At 32.1% G+C, this 23478-nt stretch overlaps 2 protein-coding genes and 1 non-coding gene across 3 annotated transcripts; 1 reads left to right on the top strand and 2 right to left on the bottom strand.

The window, feature by feature from the left end:
- Window positions 1-899: 899 nt before the first annotated feature.
- LOC123193212 (glycine--tRNA ligase, mitochondrial 1-like) lies at window positions 900-5590 on the bottom strand. The gene is made up of 9 exons (XM_044606044.1): window positions 5072-5590; window positions 3540-3922; window positions 3239-3356; window positions 2930-3124; window positions 2594-2818; window positions 2234-2293; window positions 2068-2148; window positions 1557-1962; window positions 900-1339 (listed from the first exon to the last, which is right to left on the bottom strand). Exons 1-9 carry the CDS (start codon window positions 5552-5554, stop codon window positions 1107-1109), a joined length of 2184 nt encoding a protein of 727 aa, XP_044461979.1. The 5' UTR covers window positions 5555-5590; the 3' UTR covers window positions 900-1106.
- Window positions 5591-7635: 2045 nt separating this feature from the next.
- Window positions 7636-7716, top strand: TRNAL-AAG. The gene has a single exon. It is a non-coding gene; the product is annotated as a tRNA-Leu (tRNA).
- Window positions 7717-8521: 805 nt separating this feature from the next.
- Window positions 8522-16851, bottom strand: LOC123193295 (DNA-directed RNA polymerase III subunit RPC5). The gene is made up of 14 exons (XM_044606174.1): window positions 16539-16851; window positions 15896-16303; window positions 15746-15814; window positions 15552-15659; window positions 15384-15452; window positions 13853-14017; window positions 13254-13304; window positions 13013-13119; window positions 12831-12902; window positions 12030-12081; window positions 10159-10757; window positions 9419-9628; window positions 8972-9095; window positions 8522-8758 (listed from the first exon to the last, which is right to left on the bottom strand). Exons 2-14 carry the CDS (start codon window positions 16265-16267, stop codon window positions 8690-8692), a joined length of 2067 nt encoding a protein of 688 aa, XP_044462109.1. The 5' UTR covers window positions 16268-16303; window positions 16539-16851; the 3' UTR covers window positions 8522-8689.
- Between the last annotated feature and the right edge of the window lie 6627 nt (window positions 16852-23478).

Below are 23478 nucleotides of genomic sequence, written 5' to 3'. Positions count from 1 at the left end.
AAAAAAATAACTTTTTAAAAATTAAGTTAGGGAGAAAATGATTAGTTTTCAAAACTAAGGTGAGAAAAAGAAATAAATTTACTTTGTTTAAATAAAATATTTAAAAAACAATTTTACCCTCGACTATATCAATTAAAATTAACAAATAGATGAGTATTTAGTCTTTCAAAAGTTAGCAAGTGTGAGTTTACATTTACACTAAACCCTGGGTGAGGATAAATCTTTTGGCCTGAAAATAATTGTAAAACTCACCTCAAACAGATACTAAAAGAGAAAGATATCTTTTATATTTGAACCATATTACAAGGGTAATGGTTTCCATACTGACAGGAACAAATATTTCTCATGAATAACGAACCAAACAAAAGTTCAAAAAATTTGATATAAATCCTATATTTAGAAAATAAAATTCGTAATAATACGACTTAAATTTAATTTCAAAAAGTTAATGTTTATTTCTCATGAAACAACTAACAATTAAATCGTTATAATTCTGCATATGAACAATTTAAACTCTTCTGTACCAAGTATAATTCTGCAGATTAGTACGATGTAATTAGAACAAAATCCTGACAGATTAACATGCAATAGAACACAAAGAAGTTGAAAATACTTCTTGATTGTGCAGAGAGAAATGTGCTTTCGATATTTCTATTTCCCCTTACCATGGATGTTCAATAGGCATCAAATGCAATGTTCTTGCAACCCAATCAGTCGTCGACCAGTTGATCTAGTAGAAGGAACAGTTTGATCCAACCGATGGGTGGACCATTTGACCAATAATCAAAATAATTAACTGTTAAAAAATAATTTATCATTTAATATATAATCTAAATTATTTTATTACCATGACAAGCTAAGTTTAATGATACAAATATTCAAAATTGACAAATGTCATCTTGGTTTAAGTTCCGATAATGATTTTTTATATAGACTAGGTCAAACCCAGTGTTTTACCAAATCCAACTGTCCAAACCATCAGATCCAATTCAAAAACGGTTTTCACACGAATTAGAATCGGTTTTGCCAACAAGTGACGGTTCAACCAATTAAACTAGCTGCTCCGATCTAGTTTTTAAAACCATGATCACAAGGTTCTGAATGAATCAATCATCGGTAGATTCTGCAGAGTGATGAGGGTAATTTGACCATACATCCTCCCACGATTTTAGTCCATCAGTTACTGCCTTCACAACTGATGCTGCCTCATCCACGTTAACACGGATTTGATCCTTGCTATCCCTTTCTCGAATTGTCACTGAAGATGTTGAATCCACAGTGATTGCGAAGGGTACACCAAGTTCATCGGTTCTTGCATAACGCTTCCCAATGGAAGTTCCTATAGACACGAGAGCATAAAAAACAGTTTAACAAACAAGTGATGCAGGCAATGCATATACTCGAACAAAAGATGCTGATGATCCTTGATTCTCTTGAATAGGGCATAAATCTTTTCAGTTCCCTATTAGAGCAAATTATGTCCAACAGCTTGAATATTGTTGATGCAAATGGGCACTACTTATTTAACCAAAATAGTTTTTGTTTTGAGCACCAACCTGTAATGTCGATCTTATGTGAGATCCCAGCGACTGTCAATGACTTGGAAATTTCTTTGGCAACTTCCTCGTACTGTTGATTCTGAACCAGTGGGAAAACTGTGCACTTAATAGGTGCCACAAGTGGGGGGAATCGGAATACATTTAACAGTTCATCCCCAGCTTTACTTGGCCTTGTGTAGAAAGAGTGCTCATATAGACAATATATTATCCGTCCAATTCCAAACGATGGCTCAATTACTGATGGTGTAAAAACTCTCTGGTGTTCTTTCTTTTTCTCCTTCGAAATTGAGACCATGTTCTTTTTAATGATTACATTTTTCCCAAGGGTGCAGACTTGAAACTCCACTTCTCCTTTGGATTCCAGTGCAGCCTTCATCTCCAAAGCTTCTTGTTCTTTCATTGCCTAAATTGTAAGAAACGTGAAATTATTGTCTTACAGACAGCACTTCAAAGATCAAAGCATAAAAAATTTCTATGCATCGATAATAGGGAAGTATTTGATATATACCTCCAATGCTTCAACGACATTCTTTTGGTTTCCCTTGAATGCAAGACCTAGCTCTTTTTTCACTGGAGCTATAACCAATTTCTGAAATTAAGATCAGTCTATCAATCAGTTAAAAAGGAAAAACATTACCAGCAAACACTAACAGTAATGATGATTAAAGCAATACCTCCACTTCCCGAGGTTCTGAAAATTTCTCAGCAGCAACAAGAGGGACACCACTCTTATCCTGTGAGTAACAGAAAATTAATATTGAGCAAATACGTAGAAGTCCAATGTTTGGATGGTGAAGCACATATATTTTGTACTGCGCTTCTTGTAATTTACTAGTAATTACCAGCCATAATATGTGCCCTCAAGTACTTTATGCTGTCTTGCCTATAACAGTTATAAATGGAACTAAGCCAAAAAATCACACCTCAGAAATACCCCAGCATCATATCATGATAGTGACCAACCTAAAAATGGCTTTATGGTCATCTAGTATAGAATTTTAATAAAAAGTTTTTACTGAGTGTCAATTTCTTACGGTGTGAGCACGCAAGTCATATGCAGATCTATCTGCAATACCAACACACTCAATCCACCCATAGGAAGACTCAATCTCAGCGTCCCAGCAGTCAGCAGCATAGTGAGCCATTTCATTTGCAAGATGTTGACGGAACCGCAAACGACTTTTGTCTATACCAAGGTGAGTTAGGAAAAGGTAAACTCTCCCAATGAAGTAGCCAAGAGTTTCATTGTTTACAATTCCCTAAAAGAAATGAACAAGACAATCATCAGCAAGAGGGCGAAGGCTTGAGAAAAGAGACAAGAAATGTCAAAGGCCTGAGGAATGATCAAATTAAATACAATTTAAGCAAACCTTTGAAACAGCTTCACCGAGGCAAATTATCTTTGCAGATTGGCCTGACATTTGTTCTTCCCTTGGAAACATCAGGAATTCCAAGTTTGCAACTTCTGGATATTTAGGGTGAGATTTGTCCTCAGGATCAACAAAGTGCTCAATCTCTGCTAGTGTAAATTCACGAACTCTCAAAAGACCTTGGCGAGGAGATATCTGTACATATGAACAAAATTTTTTATAAATTTTGTCCTCTCTCTCTCACACACACACAACCACACATAAGGATAACATCTCAACAATGAAGAACCAGAAGGATAGATTAAAAACCTCATTTCTGAAAGCCTGACCAATTTGAGCCGCAGCAAAAGGGAGCTTGTTCCCATTGTAATAATACAAATCTTTAAAATTCACAAATATGCCTTGTGCTGTCTCAGGACGCATATACCTGTAGCAGAAAATAAGCAGTTTAGCAATGATTCAATATAAGGAAGCCTAGTAATGGATTGATGCAAAATAATATATAAAATTTTAGTAATTTCACATGCATAAAGATATGCAGATATTTTACAAGGAGGTGTTTCCATTGAAGATGAGTTAGTTTAAACTATATAGCTGAAAAAACACTCACCCAGGGAGCAAACCAGATGGGCCAATTGATGTTTGAAACATTAAGTTGAATGGATACGGATCAGAAAGTGGATTCTTTGTGTCTGGAGCTGTGATACCATACTCCTTGATCTTTGCACCCAGCTCTTCAGCTGAGAGATCATCCAAAACTGCAAGCACATGTCTAAGTTCGGCAGCCTTCTCTGCAGATATGCTAAGGTCTTTCTGAAGCTTCTCATTGCAAAAATCCTTAAGCAAGTGGTCAGCACGATAACAAGTTCCTGTTTTCTCATCCTTAACCATGAGGTCAGTGAATTTATCAACATGACCAGATGCTTTCAGGACAACCTCAGGAGTCACACATGGGCAGTCAACCTCCAGCATGTTCTCCTCGAGAACAAAATGCTGAAAACCAAGTAATATCTCTAAGTTTCTTAATAAAGAAACATATCACTGAATTAGGAATAATTGTAAATGAAATCACCATAACTCAGATAAGCAATTTTCTGTTCCTAAGGGCCCTTTTATAATTGTTTTACACATTTTGTATACAAAATAAAACAAAAATTACCAAAAGCAAACAGGTTAGTGCAAATGTACTTAACCCAATGTTCAGAAAGAAATTCCTATACTATTCTCAAATGCATTGAGTTATCAACAAAACAGCAGACAAACTATTTTCTCCATCACCCTTTTCTTCTCTTCACTTCCATATACTCACATAGACACTGTAGTTTACGGCCTATTTTACCACTCTATTATCTTCTCTAATAATGAACAAACTAATGCCACTATAAACTTAAATTCAATTAGTAAGCGATCTCTTAAAAAAGCCCCATACTCCAGAAATAATGAATTTCAATAAAGTCCTGTCTTATTCAAAACAGTAAGTAGAGTAGAAGTTATGGTTAAAGCTGTAGTGGAAAACTGAGAGTACTAGTTATAACTGGCGAGAAGGAGCCACAAGAAATATGTTCTTTTTATTATGTTCATAAAGACTTCCTAAGTTTAAATTTGGTTTCTGTTCCAGATATGCAACTGGGGTTCTGCATGCAATCCAGGTATGCAATCCGAATATGCTGCTAGGTTCTACAAAAAGATTTCAAGAAATATCACCAGGATTTGAATTCGGGAAATGCTACCAGAACACATCACATTCCAGTAACATTACTTGAGTTCTGCATTACCAAGTTTCCGCATAGTGGTAAGTAAGACTAACGGAATGGAGGTTTAATGCGCAAATCAACAATGTTACTGGAGGTTTTGCATTCATCCCGTTACTATAAGGACATTTTGCTTTACTCCAGAGTCGGTACCATATATTATGTATTACTCCAGTGACATTACTGGACATTTGCATTATTCCAGTGACGTTAGCGCAGGTTTTGCACTACTCCAGTATCGTCACGGGGCATTTTGCATATTATTCCAGAAACGCTACCGAAGTTTTGAATTCCAGTAACGGTTCCATAGTTTAAGAATTTCGACATTTTGCGATCATTTCGATTGCAATCGGCCGCCAAGAATCAGTAACAACAAGAAGTAACGGCTTACCTGACGCCAGAAAGCAAGAACGTTCGACTTAACGGCACAACCGGGAGGCCCGAAATCATAAAGCCCAGCGACACCTCGGTAAATCTTAAACGAAGGAATGTAAAACAAACGCCGTTCAAGAGTGTTAAGCACAGCCTGACGGAACGCCTCTCTGCTAACGGAGCCATCCCCGCTGTCACGGCTTATAACACTTTGGAGCTCCTTCTCGACCGCGGCCTTCTCAATCTTCAACCGATTCAAGGCCTCAATCGCGGCATCGACTTCCGGCTTGGCAGCTCCAGTGGCTTTGAGGGCCCTTACCGCGTTGCCCTGTGCCTCGACAGAGGCTTGCTTGGCAGCGAAGTCTCGCCGGAGAGATTCCTCGGTGGTGGCGACCATTGAGGGTTTGGAAAATGGTGCGTGTGTTCGACGCAAAGCGATGCGATAGAATAAATTGTGGCCAATTGAAGAGGATGAGATTTTGAAAGTGGAGAATATGCACATGCGAGCTTGAAAGAAAAGTCTTGGCTCGATTTTTTTTACTAGGGTTTTCGGAGGGCAGTGGCCATAAGAGATGTTTGGATAGGGAGATAAGGAAAATCTGGTATGGGTTAAGATAAGCCCTGGAGGAGTAGTAGGAGGTCTATGCCAAACATACGGAATTCAATTGGGATATTTTGTTTTATTGAGAGAAAATCGAAACCAGTTTGCATTAACAATTAAAAAGTAATAATAATTTATGAAAATATATATATATAATTTTAAGAAGAGTTTTGGCTTTGGGTAATCTTTTGATTCCATGGTAATCAACTTTTATTACTAATATTAATTTATTAATATATTTTTTAATATACAAATAAATATATAGATTATGTATCATCACATAATTTAATGATTTTAAATTATGGATAGAATAATACTTAATCACATGATAATACATCATTTATGTGTCCAATTATATGTTCAAAAGTATGTACATATGACATCACTTTTAATTTATTTAGTTTGTACTTTGATAATAGCCAAAAGATTTATTTCCATCTAAGGTTTGGTCGAATCCCAAATTGTCACTCGTAAAATTTCAAATAGCAACCCTTCTGTTATAAATTTTTTGTTAGAGTTAAAAGGTAAAATTATTATTTAACAAAAAAAAAACTAAAATTTTATCTCATTCTTCCCCTCTTAATTTAAAAAACTAATATTTTTCTCCACCCAAAAGTTTTAAGAGTTAACTTTTCCTCCTAAAGTTTTTTTCTTATTTCTTCGACAACTGGAATTCGGCTGGCAAACTTCATCTTTGGTTTCATTATGTCGAAATCAACCAAAATCGAATAACATTTGGTTGCTTTTCTCCCAAGCAAAGACGAAGACGAAGTCGATGCTTTTCGTTCGTCAATGCTCTTCCCCCAAATGTTTGCTCTTCATCTGAAGCGAGAGTGATCCCCATGGGCTCATTGCATTAATGTTCCTCAAACCTAGCGAAGGTGAAAATGTAATTTTAAAAATTTATTCTTAGAGAAAAATTGTTAGTTTATGGGGTTTAAGGGGGGGAAGGGAATTAAATAAAGCTTTATTTTTTTAATATCACTGATTAAATAACAATTTTACTCTTAAAACTAATAAATTATGTTAACTTTGATAATCAATAAGTGGGTATTTAGGTTTTTGAAACTTAATAAGTGAGGGTTTGAAAATTGACTAAACCTTAGGTGGGAATAAGTTATTTTACAAACAATAAGTACAAACTAATATACAAACAATGATATATCACTTTATGAGTAGCTGTTGTTTTATCTCGATTCAAAATTACGAAATCATGTGATTATATATTATCATCCATACATATAATTTGATTTTTAATCATAATTGGAGTTTGTTTAACTTAATTTTCAAGCATGGAAATATTGTTGGAGTTATAAAGTGAACATAAAAAGACAATGGTGTTAATTATCTATAAATTCTTTATGTTTTTTAATTAAATTAATGGGGAGAGTAAGGAGGGGGTTAATTAGATAAATAAACATATTATTTCTTGTTAGTTGATTGTTGGTGCTTGTTTCTTTCTTCCCCAACTCCTTTCTATTATAGAATTCATTTTTTTTAAATCCATAATTCACATGTTTATGGAATTCTATCGAATCAATCCTTGGTTGTTTGGTATCAAAGCCATGAAAGAGGCAATGACTTAGATTTGTGTTTTATTATTATTAGTTAATTATTTTCAATGCCGAGCTTAATTAGGTTGTTTAAGGGCAATAGGAAGGTAACCATTGTAATATATATTTCATTATTTCTTTGGGATTTAATTACTATTAGCATAACTATAGGTGAATGAAATATATGTCTTGTGAGAAAAGTTAAAATATTTAAGAAGAAATATTTGATTTGGAGAAATCATAAATTTAAATAATTTTTGTTTTTAGAAGAAAAAAAATTGATAGAAGTAGAACCTCTATTTTAATTAATTAAAATTGATAGAAGTAGCCCCTAACAAAAATTCATGGGTAATGTATCAATAAAATTTACTCATAGGTTTACTGTTTAATATAAAATTAATAATAATTCTGTGAAACCACAGGGTAAAAGTTGAGATGGCCGAGTTGGTCTAAGGCGCCAGATTAAGGTTCTGGTCCGAAAGGGCGTGGGTTCAAATCCCACTCTCAACAATTTACATGTTTTTATGGGCTGAGTTGGGTGATTTTTTATTGGGTTTTGTAATATCTGTATAAATATTTTCACACTTTCATTATTTTTACTGATGGAAAAAATGTTATTTAAATAAAAATATAAAAAAATTAAAATTTAATTATATTTCTCTTTTTAATTTAAAATTTTAATAATTTTTCTATCTAAAATTTGATAAATAACCGTTTCTCCCAGTGTTTTTTAAGTCATCGAAGACGATAAAATTCATCATCACTAGCTGTATTCTTTATCTCTCCCGAACACTCAAATTTCCCTCCCTTAGCCATCTTCAATTAAAATAGTGTACTTAATGTTATTCCACATTCAATTATTCATCCCCTACGATTAATTGGACAAGCTTTTTGGGTTGACATTACATTTGACATTTTGCACGATTGTGATTACCTCCTATTATGTTTATATGGGCGTTTTGTGCAAATAAATGGGTGACTAGATGAATGAACCAATAATTTCCTTTAATTTTTGTAAATTTTATATATAAAAATAATATCTTTATTTATTTATATAATTGTATGTGATCTATGTTTTTATTTATTTAATTCATACAAGAGTATCTGACAGGAGTTTTTTGGATTATCTATTGGGTTTATTTGGACCTTATAAAGGGGGTTATTTAAGCATTGTGTAAACCATAGGGGAGGTTTGATGAATCTAATACTAATGGTGCTTATTAGAAGATAGCATAAACCTTAGGGGGGTCTTGGATAATAAGCCATTATCCATACCTATCAACATACATACTCCATGTCCATAATTGCCCTAGGGTAACAAAAAAAATTAAAGAATATTTAATAAATAAATTTTGGAATTGCTAGGATGCTTGATTGAGGACAAAAATCTATTTACTATCCAACACAAATGCCAAAAAAAAAAAAAAAGTTTGAATGAGGATTGAAAAGAAATATGTATTTACCATCCAGGACAAACACATTACTAAGCAACCCATTTATGCTTTTTCAGGACCCATGAGCCACCTTTGGATTCACAAATGTCACTCATCACCTGCACAAGAGAATAAGTCCACTTAAGCCTCTCACTTGAAAATAACAAAATAAACAATCCAATCTTAGCTACTTTTGTCTCTCAACAATTCCCGACCTTAATCTAATGAATTTAAAACAATCCAATGATTTCCAAAACAACAAATTTCTTCGGCCATCGTAGCAACAGAAAACCAAGAAAAAAAAAAAGAAAAGAACCCAGACGATCACTGACCTTCTTATATTCATTTTCTGTGATATTATCTCTTTTCAAAGTAAGCCTGGCAGCTTCTATAACATCAGCCTTCTTAAGTTTTGTATCAGGTCCTCCAGCAAGTAGCAAATTAATCACAACTTTCCTGTGTACAACAGAATTATCTTAACAAGGGAGTAACAATGAGACACCAAATGCATCGTACTCAGGATTTAAACTTAAAGGTTGCTCAACATGCCTAAGCAGATACCTTGTGTTACAATTGCTAAATCTATTAATATGTCTATGCTCGTGTGTGCCATGTATGTAAGGAAGGATGATATGATTAACATATTCCTATTACGTTATGCATTGAAGCACATACATTTTACTTGATGCTTCATCAATCGACCCTGATGCAATAATGAGGCATTGAATCCATTTGTTTTTTGGCAATCAAAAATCTTTATTAAGAGAGAATCTAAATACCTCAGTTGATCATATTCCGGGTGCTCTGAGGATGACTTTGAAACATAGTAGCCATGAATGTTGGTCGCAACTTGACTTATGACTTCCTCAAAATCAATAGAGTCGACACCATCTGCTGCAAGTATAGCTATTTTAGCATCAACGCCTTGCTTGGGAACCATAGACCGGGATACAGCCCTCTCCCGCAAACTATCTCGAATGAACTGCTTACTGCCAAGAAATTGCCACATTGTTGCAATGTTGAACAGTATAGAAAAAATTAAAAAAAAAATTCATTGTGTTGATCACACTACTTGAGTGCATGATTGTAAAGTGTCTTGCTGGTATCTAATCATAAACCACCAAAAACACAAAGATATCCGCTTGTAGATTGATCAACAATAAAAATTATATCTACTTTAGTTTCTCTGACTGCACACTTGAATACGTCTCTACCTGTGAAACTACTTCAGAATTTAATTATCTACAAGTCATTCAAAAAACTAAATTCTTTTCCACTATTTCTACCCTATAAAATGCAAATAATATTTTATCGCAGAGCTAAACTTCCAATATGTGCTACCACCTCAATGCAAACTACTATCTACAGAAAATTGTACCCTCCTTTTCTACATAAATTTTGATACAATTTTAAAAATCCTTATATTTATGCATTTAATTGGGTTAACTTAAATTTAAATGGTGTAATTAATTGTGCAAAATATATTAATTGCATAAAAAAAGAGTTCCTACCACCATACCTGCAAACCTTGTGCATCTGGAAAATTTTCTGCAAGGCCTTGGGCAACGCTTCTCGACTTTCATTAGACATGGGCTTCCCACTTAGCACTCCACTTGCAACTCCATCAGAACTCATCACTTTTGGAGGCTTATCAACCGTGCCGGATTTTCGTGTACCTACCTCTTTACTAGGTCCAACTTTTCTAGGTCTATTTATAACATCATTTATCTGTTTCTCTACATTTGCCCAAACTTGTTCTTGCTTCTTAACAATGTCTGGGTGTTCTTTTATAAATGAGACATCCCTATGCTCTTTAAACTTCCAATCTCTAAGGGAAGGTCTCTCAACAGCAAATACATTCAGAACCCGTTTTATGTGATCTTTAAGCTTTGCTTCAACCAATAATTGTTCAGACTTGACAGCCAAGTTCTTGCTAAATAAAAGAAGAACGAAATCTCTAGCTAAGCATGTAGCTTTGTCTTCAAATAGCAATGAACTTCTTGGAACCCAGAGACCTTGCACTAATTGGGAATGTTTCTGAAGGATCTCTAAAAGATCTTCAATAGAATCATCAGGTGCAAAGTGCTTAAGTGCACTAAATCGATTAACAGGTGGACCCTATTAAATTAAGAAAAATGTGAACGTTACAAAAAAGAGAAAAAATAAATCAAACTGTTACAGGAATACCTAGAAGAATATACTTTCCCTAAAGGTATTTGAACAAAAAAAGGAGAGACATCTAATTTAGAAAGAAGAAAACCAATTTGCAAGAATAAAAAAAGAAAAAAAAACACAGTACCTAAAAGCATTTCTAATATGCTATACAGCCCTAAGGACAATTGAGCACCTAGAAGATGTAAAGGCACATGTAAGTCCTATGACGTCTAACCTTCATGTGACAACTCAAGAGTGATCTGTACTTCACTTAGGAACGAAATAAATGAAAAGAAGATTGAGATATACATTAAACCATGTGTAGTGCATAATTTAATCCCAGTTATAAGAAAAATAAACAGATTCCCGCCGGCCTTCAGCATTGAGCAACCCAACACAAAATAAATATAAATATAATATATACAAATAATAAAACTTCCGAAAGAAGGTGACTATTTATTAACAGCTGAGGGAAAAGGATAGAATTTTGAGCAGAAAAAAATTGTCTCCTTGGACTCAAATCCACAAATATATGTGCCACAAACTATTCTAAAAGCTATTTTACAGATAGATAAGGGGGAAAGATTTCAAAGTTTGAGATTTAATAAGGGATTCAAAAAAAAAAATTAATTGATTTTTAAAACTTGAAGAATCACTAATAGTTGCTATAAAATGCAATAAATAATAATGTAATCAGGAACTGTAATAAGTATGTGAACACCAATTTTCACCTTAAGCTGTAACAAGAAAAACATTTAAGTGACAAGGTAAGACATATAAATCACAAAATATTTTCAAATTTTCACTAATTAATTATAGTAAACCCTAAGCACTAAAAACCTAAACTGTACTATGACCTCCAGAAAAAATGACTACTGAAAACGTTGTCAAACCTTTTACAACGCTTATTGTCAACTGACTAGTCTAGCTAGTACATTCTTCCACCTATTTATCCAACACTCATGATTTCCACAATATAACTAGGGCACAAAATCAAATTAGGTAAAAGATCAGAAAGCTCAGCATAAAACAAGCTGAGAAACAGGCAATACACATATTGATTTATGGACTTGCTTTCTAGAAAGCACACACAAAAATAAGCAACAAACGGGGAGCATATATCATAAATAAAAATACCCAGAAAGGACAATCTATAAATTAATTCAACAGTTCATTTGGCAGCAAATCCACTCATAGCCAGAAATATCATTATTATGGTCTGAACTCGCAACAAACCTCCGAAAGCAATTTCTGTACTCGTTCTTCAAGTGGCATAGAAAGCAAAGACCTGAAACAATATACATTTTGAATTTTTAAACTTAACATTAAAATTAGCATGTGAAAATATTTAACAAAATACCTAAATAAAAGTAAACAAAAGTATAGACACACAATACGGACATATATATTTGTGTGTGTGTGTAGTTGTTAATGAAGTGGACATCTATACATAAAGCCTAATAACTACAATTACTGAGGCAGATACAGCTAAAATGAGTGAAAATAAATTCATATCACCAATCACTGTGCTGTTTGACATACAGAATATATAACCATTGTCATGGAAATGAACATCAAACCCTAACAAGACTGTAAAGGATTAAGTTAAAAAACATAGTATCAGGAAAAAGGAATAGAATCCCAATTTACAAACTCATAGCCTGTCCATGTGTAGGCTGTATAAAAGAGCACAGAATCTATTATTTTCACCATTTCCAGAACAACTTTGATAATCTTGCAACTGTTGCTTTCCCCACAAATTTTCTTATTGAAGCAGCATTACAGTTTCACGGGCACACAAATTACTCCCACGCATCCGTATACAGAATGCACATACATACATGTTTCCTGGATACAAATTCATACATACCAATCCAAAGAACAGAGATATACATACAAGGTCTAGGTCATAACAGCTACATGCTCAACAAACACACAAGAAAAAAAAAATGCACAGTGTAGTGTGGACAAGCTATATTACCTTCATCGAAATGGAAGAGTTATAAAATAATTAAAAGAGTAGAAAAGTCACCATACCTTCTTGAACGACTTTTGGATTCGATGTTATTGTCACATGCTCCAGGGCACAAGGAGTTAACATATTCATACCTGTAATAATCATAATAAATATCAAAATGGTACGATTAAATCATTCAACAAGAGAAATAATTTCAAACAACTTGCAGAAATCATGGCCAAAATGGCCATAAACTACGTACGGATTCATTGTGAAGTGCAAATTAGATTTTTCTTGTGCCAACATTCTCTGCAGATATCTAGCTGAGAAATCACTCTTCGACCCATGGTACTTGAGTGGAACCCAACACTGGATGCAAAGGATAAATAATATCAAATGAACAAAATAGGCATTAATTAATTTTATAACCTGCAAATTTACACTTAATTTGGTTATTAGAAAAATTGCTTGTAAGAAGAAATGCTGTACAGTTACTGTACTACCTCGTCCTCAGTTGTACTTTTTTGCTCAGCAGAAGCCTCCTTCCGCTTGTTCTGAACCACAGAAAATAATGAGACTTCAATCTCAAGAATTACAAATATAGGCAAAAAAGGTAACAGACCAGCTAGAAATTGGAACTAACAAAGAGGGACACACACTACTTAAATAAACCTTGAACCAAACAAATGAAGTTTGTCAGATGAAACCCCTTAGAGCCATTCAGCTCTATTGTGAAACATATCATTCTACATACTAAGTAATGATATGCCTTTACAGCCCAAAGGCCATCACTTAATGCAGTGATACATCAAATTATGACAATTACCAGATCACTGCCTTAGGTATTTGGGTAGAACTTGCATGAGTAACGATATTAGATGACATCAAAACAAATTCATGTATGATACTTGTTACTAATCCCTTTTTCATATTGGCAACGCAGGCTAAATGTAGTAAACTGCCAAAACAAAACCAAATAAGATGATTCCTACTTTCTGGTCTGGGCATGTTTAAGATGCTGAATCGATGGCTCAGTCAGATCTCTGCAATGAAATAATTCAAAGAGAAAATACCTGCAACATACATGACAAAAGAAAACTACCTGTTTCTTTGATAGACCAACAGATTTAGCTTCATTAGAATCTTCTAATTTGATGGCAACTTCTGCATTACCAGACACACTGTTCTTCCTTTTGGAGCCACCAGACTTAAATTGTTCGATTGATGGTCGGAGTTGCACAACTGCATGAATAGGATTCACGACAAACTGCAAGATAAAAATTGACATAGGTCTCTTACAAAACTTGACATATTTTAAACAGAAATATAATATAAAACAAAGGGCAAAATAGACAAACGATAAGCAGCCTATAAGCTGATGCTCAAGGACAAAATATCTCAATCTTAGTACTAGAAAGATCCTTAAGTAACTAATATAATGATGAAAACCAAAAATCTTAATTGCACACAATCCAGAACAAATATGTTTTGTTCTCAATGATGAATCTAAAAGATGGACTGGTTGAGAGAGATAGAGAATTATGGTGCACATGCATAAGCCAAAATGGCACAATATAGAGAATCTGAGATACAACCACAAAATCAAAAGCCTAAACTACTCACACAATATTTATGCTTAAAACATCCATAATTCTTGAACCAAACTAACTAGATTTCAAAGATATGATGGTCTGCCAAACCAAATTGCAGAGCCTCAACTGGTTGTTAAGATTAGCTTTTACCAACTCAACTAAAAGCCGATTTTAAGGCATTTGACATTGCACACCTAAGGCCGTTAAAACAGCTGTCTATATAGGCTGTAAGGCATTATTGCACACCCATCAATACAAGTAGCATACTGTATTCAGTTTGAAAACAGAGATAGCTATTTATAGTTCCTGTTTACTTTCCATCGTTCAGCCTTTTTAGTTTGGAACAAAGTGAAATCCCTTAATAGCAAACAATAATTATTAAGTCACAGGTTATGAAACAAAAGCATATGAAACATTATACTAAAAAAATTTTGTAGAGACAATAGAAGGTCAAGATATTGGCTTATGAAACTGAACTTACCAAGCTTATTGATTATTGATACTGTTCCTAAATTTGAAGTAACTATTAAAACATTAATCTATTATTACTTTACAAACATTAACCTTCATCATTTAACACTTTCTTCCATTGTATAATATGCATATTCCGAACAAGCTGGCATATCCACACATCAAAATGAATATCACATCAACAGTAGCCTTTTTTAAAGACCTTATATGCCTCTACAAAGACAATTTATCCAACGAGTATTTGCTGTGTAATAAGAATATCATTTCATCTCATATACTAATTGGCACAAAAACATCCATCAGAGTGCAAAATATTTTCTTGGAAAAATACTTAATTTCCTTTCAATGAAGCAACTGTAGATACATAATTTTGGAAGAAACAACTCCCATGATTCAAGATTTCAAGATAAAAATGAAGCATCTAGCCTAAAAACATTTTTTTCATTAAATACACATTATAATAAAACTGCCTTCATAAAAGTGCTGACCTTATAGCATTAAAAAAATAATGCTTAGTTGGTTCAAGTACTTACAATCACCTTTAGATAATGACTATAGTAAGTTCCATACCTTATTATCTATGAGAACTCCAACAGCATAGCCAGCTGCCAGAGATGGATTCCAAGAGGAAGACAAAGTCTAAAGAGAAACAACAAAATAAGACATCATGTTACATTATCAAACAAGCTACACAAAAATTGAAGTTTGTTTCAAATGCAAATTCATGGACAATCAAACCTGCTTTGTTATGTTAGCCCTGCAAGCCCTGTCACTGTCCCAATTATTTGAATCAACATCAATTGACAAGTCCATTTCTACCTCCGCAGTCAAAGGTTTAACCCTAACCTAGCAAAAATAAGAAAAGAGCACTTCGTACATTTCCTTTTCCGATCAATAAATAAATAAATGTGGTGAAGACCAATAAGACACACCTCTTCACATCTCTCATCCAATTCATACGGACGCCAACATTGTCTCAATGGATATTGCATTACATATAACTGAGGATTTTGAAAATAGCTTTCAACATTTGATTAAATAAAAAATCTATAATCAAATACGCAACATAACAAACACAAAACCTGAGTAGCCGCATCAATTGAAGGAGTATAATACACATCAATTTCCCTAACAATCATATCTTCTTCTGCCTCTTCTAATTGGTTTTGGTTCGAATCCATGCGCTCATCCATTTTTGTTTTCACCTCAGCTTCGGGTACTGGTTTCACCTCGACCTCCACTCCCACCGGTTTCACCTCCATTTTTACAGTGCCATTCAAGACTGACGGTTCAATCTTCAGTGAAAGATTCTCTAATTTCTTTGAACTTTCTTCTATTTTCGGTTGTTTTGGTAAGGGTTTATCAAGGCTGGATTTTGGCCTGAATTTGGGGACCCGAGAGGGAACTTTAGTCTGATTCCCATCATCCAGTTCACTAAATTCGTCAAGGTCCATCCTCAAGATTATGGTAGTCTCTTTTGAACTTGATCACTGATAAAAGTGTTCCACGCGGCAAGCTTGTTAGATGTAAAGAAAATAGACAGTGAGGTGCTCATAGAAAGGGTCATTAAAAAAACGAATTTTTTTCAAGAAATAAAAATTATTTCTTCAATAAGGCAGTTAAAGGCACTTAAGGTCTCAGAGTTTTTTTATTTGGGATTTTTCTATTTTGCAATCATAAAGATTAATAAAACTAAAAACACAAAGAAAATAGAAAAGAACTTGCCGTTCAACGAGATGCAGAGCGACGGATTGAAGTAGGAGAGATGCAGTTACCAGGGGCTTTTGAAGATGGGCGAAAAGGAGGCGTTCAGTTTTACACTTAATTACTCTCTTTTAGAAAAAGTTAATTTCTTGAACGGTTGCTCTGGCTTCGTCGGCAACAGCTACTGAGGAGGGGCCGGCCCTTCGACAACGGCGTTGGAGAAGAGCTGGGCCTCCGACGACGGCGTTGGAGAGTGGCAGGGCCTGTCAAGATGACGTTGGCGGGAGAGCGCTGACGCCTAGGGAAAAAATTGAGAAGGGTTTATGAATGAGTTTGATAAGGACTCAAATTTTATTCTCGTAATTATTAAATCAATTAAAATAATTATTAATAAAATAAGTTAAAATTATAAAAGTGAAAAATCAACAAATAAACATTTGACAATTTTCGAATTGGTTAGAGATGACAATTTCACCCGAATTTAGGGTATCTGAATCTCTTCAATTCTAACAAAGAGGAAAATCTTCGATAAAAATAAAAAATAAGACGAGAATGAAGATTAAAAATATCCACATAATCAAGTACTCGTCGAGAATGAGGATACATATGTTCCCGCTTTGCCCCGCCTTTTATATTAATATTTTTACTTAAAATACTAATATATTCTTAAAATTTGAGAGTATTTACAATTTTTTAATTTATTTATGTTTTTATTGTACATATTAAAGTAGTTAATATATTATATTTATAATAATAAATTGGTTTTGATTTTAGTTTATTTTGTTATTTAATATATTTATGTTATGTTTATAAGGTACAAAGAGAAGATTTTTTTTTTCCCGTGGAGATGAGCATTGGGAGAAGATAGAGAGAAATTTCTTTTTTGCAAGAAAGAGATAGAAAATCTTTATCATCTCTCTAATGGATAATTTTTGTCATCCTCATAATATGAACAAGTTAAAGAAGAGAATAAATATCTCCTACTGAGATAAAGATAAGGACATGGACAGAGAATAAGGTATCGATCCTACCCTCCCGGTGCAAAATCTTTGTAACAATAATATTTTCATTTAATAATTCATTACACATTGTGTGGACTCAAAGCATTATTTTGCTAAGCTTAGTTAGAAGCCAATTCATACATACATACATTGAAAAATACCACCGATGATTCTTAATGAATCAAAGTGATGTAAATGCCTAAGATTTTAAAATATAGAAGTTCACTAAATTCTAATATGTAAATTAAAAATCGTTAAAGTGACAATGAGCAAGATATTTTTAAGGTTGGTTCGGTTTGTTTATTAGTATTTTGAATACAATTTGGTAGCACGATAATATTGAATGTGATGGAATGATATATAGGTAAAAGGTATGTGATATCTCGTAGTATATTTACGCCAACTCAATTAGAGTTTGAAGGCAATTCCCCTTTTACATGGAATTACTCTTTTTCCTCACCTTTGCTTACCATGGTTGTCATTTTATCCTCTAATGCAACCATAGTTGTTGCATCCTCCTCCAATTCTACCATTTGTCATCCGAATATTTCATATTTTATTATCAAAAAATTAAATATAAAAAGTTATCTCACATGATCATATCCTTTTTAGTCGGTTTTTGTCATTCATAACTTGAATAATCATATGTCTCTCCTGTATTGAAGGACTCATCGTCCACACCATTCATTCTGTTGATGGAAATTATTTGCATATATATGTTGATTTTTGGCCTTGTGAAAGATAAATTGCTTAATCCTTTGTTAGATTAATGCAATAGTCAAGTGTGAAGTCTTGTTGCTTCTCTATAGCTCCACTTTTGCCCTTAAAGCATGACACACCCTTGAATTGAACTTTCTTGATAATTTGTGAACTACAACTCTAGTTTGCTCTTAATAAACTTGAAAAGGGTAATATGAGTATTGATGCTTATTGCCAACTATTCAAGAAACGTATAACTCCCTTGCTACCATTTTATAGCCTTTTTTTGAGTGACAAAGAATAAGTCACCCACACCTTGCAAGGCCTTCATCCTTTATATGAATCTTTATTGATGATTCCTTCGAATCAAAAGTTGCCACCCTCCTTTGTCAAGCTTTAGACAGTGCTACATAGCCATGAAGCTCGATTGAAGAATATTGACTCTCTTTTGGCCACCTTGTCTCAAATGCAATATGTATCTGTGAGCTCTCAATCGTCCTTTTCTATTGTTGCCACACCATCACCTTCTTAACAACAACAAAACAGTAGTATGTCACATAGTAATAGTGGTGGTTGCTGAAGAGGCAAAGGTGGACATGCTTTTAGTCGTTTCTCTAACCATTTTTTTAATACTTAACTCCGTTGTTTCACTCTTATCTTGGTTGTGACATTCTTGGTGTTGTCTTGTCTCCTCCACTTATTTTTCCTCCTAGGCAAGGGCAGCACTTAGATTTTTGCTAAGGGGGTCTCAACGAACTCCATCATTGTTCACCCATCAATACAATATTTATCTTAGAGTAACACTCAATTAAATATTAAATTTTATTCCAAATGATATTCCAATTGCAATGCAAAATGCCACCAAACTCATACAATAAATATAAACTTATACATAAATAACTGTATAAAATCGCATAAATGAAAATAAAAAAATAAAAGTTTTATTTTCATCAAAATTGACAATTTGTTGTTAACGAAACATCACATAACCAATTCACTAAGCTAAAGCAAATCCTTGGCCACATAATTAAAATAAAACACATAAAGTCAATAATACAAGTATTATAAATTCAAAATATACTTATCTATAACACAATTTTCTGTTTCGTTAACATTTGAAAATGTTTAATGATATCTTCATTATCAATTGTAACAAAAACTTTCGTTTCAATATAAATCACTAAACATTCATTCAACCAATCATGTTTATTCGATTTCGTAAATTAGTCTTTGCAAAATTTATTGTACAAAATACTTTTTCAACTATTGTAGTAATAATGGGCAAAACCAATGTTAACTTAATAAGTAAAATAACTTTGTTGTATGCAATATTCTTCTTTAACTTAATTATTTTTTAATAAGACTGACAAAATCTATAATATGAGTGAAATTGGCATCAATTCCAATGAAATAAACTATGAGAATTTATATCCCGAATTAAGAAATATAAATAGATTTAATATGATAAAAAAATAGAATAATAATTATGTACACAAATTTCATACAAATACTCTTGTATACAAACTCGTATATCAGAAAAATGAATAGAAGAATGAAAATATAAATCCTTACCAAATACATTTAATCAATGATGCATTTGGCTTGGATGATATTTTATTAGAAAAATAAATAGAAAAACAAAAATTGATTAACTAAAATATTACTAAGTATAAATTATTACTATATTTGATAAAATTGATATGTATAAATAATTATTGTGTCTGATTAATAGTAATAGAAAACATTAAAAATTATTTTATGTAAATACCCTTGAAAAATTATAGGCATAAACTAGTATTGTATTTGGTTATTATAATATATATAATGTTAGATATTTGTTTTTTCTATAATATTTTCCATCTTAATAATATATTCTGTTCGTTATAATGTTAAATTATGAAATTAATTAATTATATTATTTTTTTTAAGTTGTTATCTTATTATCAATATATTTTTTCTAAAAATATTATTTATATTACTTATTATTTTAACTGCAGAATGAGAGTATTTTTAACCTATAAATTAGTAAATAAAGTTAAAATTATAACAAAATTATGAAAAATTTGTTATTATTTTAATACCTAAAGTAAACGAGGTAAGTAGATTAATTTTATATTACCTAACACATTATCTTTTATAATAAAAAATTATTAAAATATTTTATTATATAAAAAATTAAACAAGATAATATCAATAATAAAATATAGATTTTCTGAATAATCTGTTAGACGTGACACACACACACACACACATCAAATCTGAAATAATATTAAAATTAAGCCTATAACTCAAACAGGGTCAACAGAATTCAGATTCTCTGAGGTTGAATAGTATAGGACATGGAAATTAATCCTATTTCCCAAACAATAAATCTATATATATATTTGTTGAGTATACGATTAGATATACAAATGATATATCATCACATCATTGGGTTATATAAATTAAAAACAAAATAATATATAATTATATAATAATATATATATATATAAAATATTCTTTTTTCCGAATAGAACACCTGGAGCCCACAAAGGTCCAACCTTAGCAAAGCCTAATAAGGGTCCAACCTTAATTAAATGAGTTAATGGGTGGGCTTTAACCCAATTCGCTTGATATAAGAAAAATGAAGCTGTTGGGGCAGACATTTTGGGCTTTAATTATCATTAAGACCCAATTATATTAAAAACTTCAACATAAGGATGAAATTAAAAAATTATTTGTTAACATGTAATAAAATCGAAAGTCATACCTAAAAAGTTGAATATAATAAGTTTATATATATATATATTTGTTCAAAAACTTCACCTTCTATATATTTATTTCAAAATCAACTAAATCATTATCATTAATTATGATAATTTTAGCCAAATGTATGAATAATATTAAATAAAATCTACCATTTATGTATTTATTTAAAGATAAAGTTGTCATTATGATTATAATTAAGTACATAATTTTATATACAAACAATGATATTTTATCATATAATTGAATATTATTTTATTTTTATTTAAAATTACTTAATCATATAATGATATATTATTGTTTATATATACAATTATATATATCATTTATACAGATAATATTGCTCTATATAAACCTATGTATGACATGATATTTCTTATATAAATCATAAACTATATAATAAAATGGTGTAACTCAAATATATGAAAGTATTCATACGCATAGGGTAGGAAGGAGACATAGAGAGTAGAAAAGAGAAAGAAAATGAGTGTGATTTTTGTAATAATAATGTAGTGAGTGATGTTTGATGGCATGCATGCAACTCTAGACGTGTGCTTCTCTCAATCATTATGAATGTGTCAAGTGGCCCAACTTTCACTTGCACGACCCACAACCCATCCTCATCATTCTTTGTGTAATAATTTTTGGATTTAATGCCCCCATTCCACAATTAAAAAAAAATTAGGGATTTAATTTTAATATATCATAAAAAAATTAAATTTATATTTCTCATATTTAAATAAATAAATAAACAAGAGTTTATATTTCTTATATCTTGAGGGTTTTTAAAAATCTTTCTTAAATTTTTAATAGGCCAAATAAGGTATTCCTATCTAAAGTATCTTTTTATCTTAAATTTCTATCTATTAATTTTAAAAATCTTATTTACCTATTTATAGACAGTTAAAGTTAACAGAACTCTAACTCTTTAAAACTTTATTTCATTTTCTCTCTTTAAACCCTGAAAAATAACTATTTTCCCCTAAACAAAGTTTAAAAAAATGACATTTTTCCTTATAAGGTTTAGTTTTTGAACTTCAACGCTATCTTCAATGACCTCTCTCTCCTGACATTTCCTCTCCCTTTGACAATCTCTCTTCTCTCACCTGGACATTCGACAGACATTGAATGAAATCAAAAAGACAAAGATGAAGAAGATGAAGAGTTTTGTCTTCTTGATGAAGCTCTTCGTCTTCTCAATTTCATTTGATATCAATCGGATCTTAATGTGAGAGGAGAGAGATCGTTAAAGGGAGAGGAAACGTCGGGAGGGAGATGACGTCAAAGTTTGAAAATTAAACCTTAGGGGGAAAGATGTTATTTTTTAAAATTTGGTTTAAAGAGAAAATAGTTAATTTTTAGGGTTTAAGAGAAAACAAATTTAAGTTTATTTTTAATATTATATATAAAATAACAATTTTACTCTTAAAATTAATTATTTATAAATTAATAAATAAAATTTTAAAAATTAAAAATTAAAATTACATGAAAGGAGGATAATTAGAGTGGGAATAAGTAGTGTGGCCTTTTTAATAATGTTAAGTAAAATAAAAAAATTTATCCTATTAAAAATACTGGGATTGTTGAGTCAAGTCTCTATCCAACCCTGCAAAGAAGTGAAAATTGAATTAAAGCTGGTTAGTTCCATCATAATTAAGGGGCAGCCTTGGCCTTATTTAGCCGCAAAATTTGACGTAAAAATAGAGAAATCAAGAAGATACAAAATTAATGTCATAAATGACATTTACAAAAGGGCCCCCCAAAATCTCTTTCACTATTTCCTCTTCATGCATTCATTGAACGTCGTGCTCCATGTCAGTATTCACGCGGCTTACGTTCCTTCCCCTCTGAAAAGAAAAAGATTCATACTTTGCCATTCTCAAATCATTTGTTTATCTCTAAAGTTTTCGGTGCAACCCCCGCGCATACATATATAAAAGGTTGTCAAAATTTTTAGTTTGTATCTTAATATTTTTAGTATTTAAAAATTGTTTTTTCATGTTAAAAATTATAGAAAAAATTCGCTCCCCTATCTTTCCTCTTTCAATGTTGGTGTTGCCTCGATAAAGTATTTTTACCATCGGTATTCTTTTCAATCTCTACACATTTCATTGTTTCATCAAAAAATTCCCTTGCTTCTACCATACTATAACTTGCGTAGGGTTAAGCTCTAAGATTTGATGGTGAACTTAAAAAGCCATCATTTACTGTTTTTAATGAAGAAGATTGACTCTATTTGAACAACATATGTTCATAAGATTCTCTGTAATTTTTAATTTTACAGAAAAGCTAAACACTATATCAAAATATGTATTGTGTGATTTCTCAAAATATATAAATAATCTAAAACACTTGCTATAGACAAATCTTGAGTTCTTTTACTCAGCTTTTTGCTTATTTTTTTGAACTTTCTTTTCTGCTAAAGATTTCTGAAGATTTCTTCTTAGTTTTTTGAGTTATTTTGTAAGCAAGTGGGAAAAAGGGTTTCTGTAGCTTATGCATGCGTACTACTTAAA

The sequence above is a fragment of the Mangifera indica genome, chromosome 12 (assembly GCF_011075055.1).
Source record: "Mangifera indica cultivar Alphonso chromosome 12, CATAS_Mindica_2.1, whole genome shotgun sequence".
NCBI lineage: Eukaryota > Viridiplantae > Streptophyta > Magnoliopsida > Sapindales > Anacardiaceae > Mangifera > Mangifera indica.
Note: the sequence above shows the minus strand (reverse complement) of the source record. Positions and strands in the feature narration are given on the sequence as shown.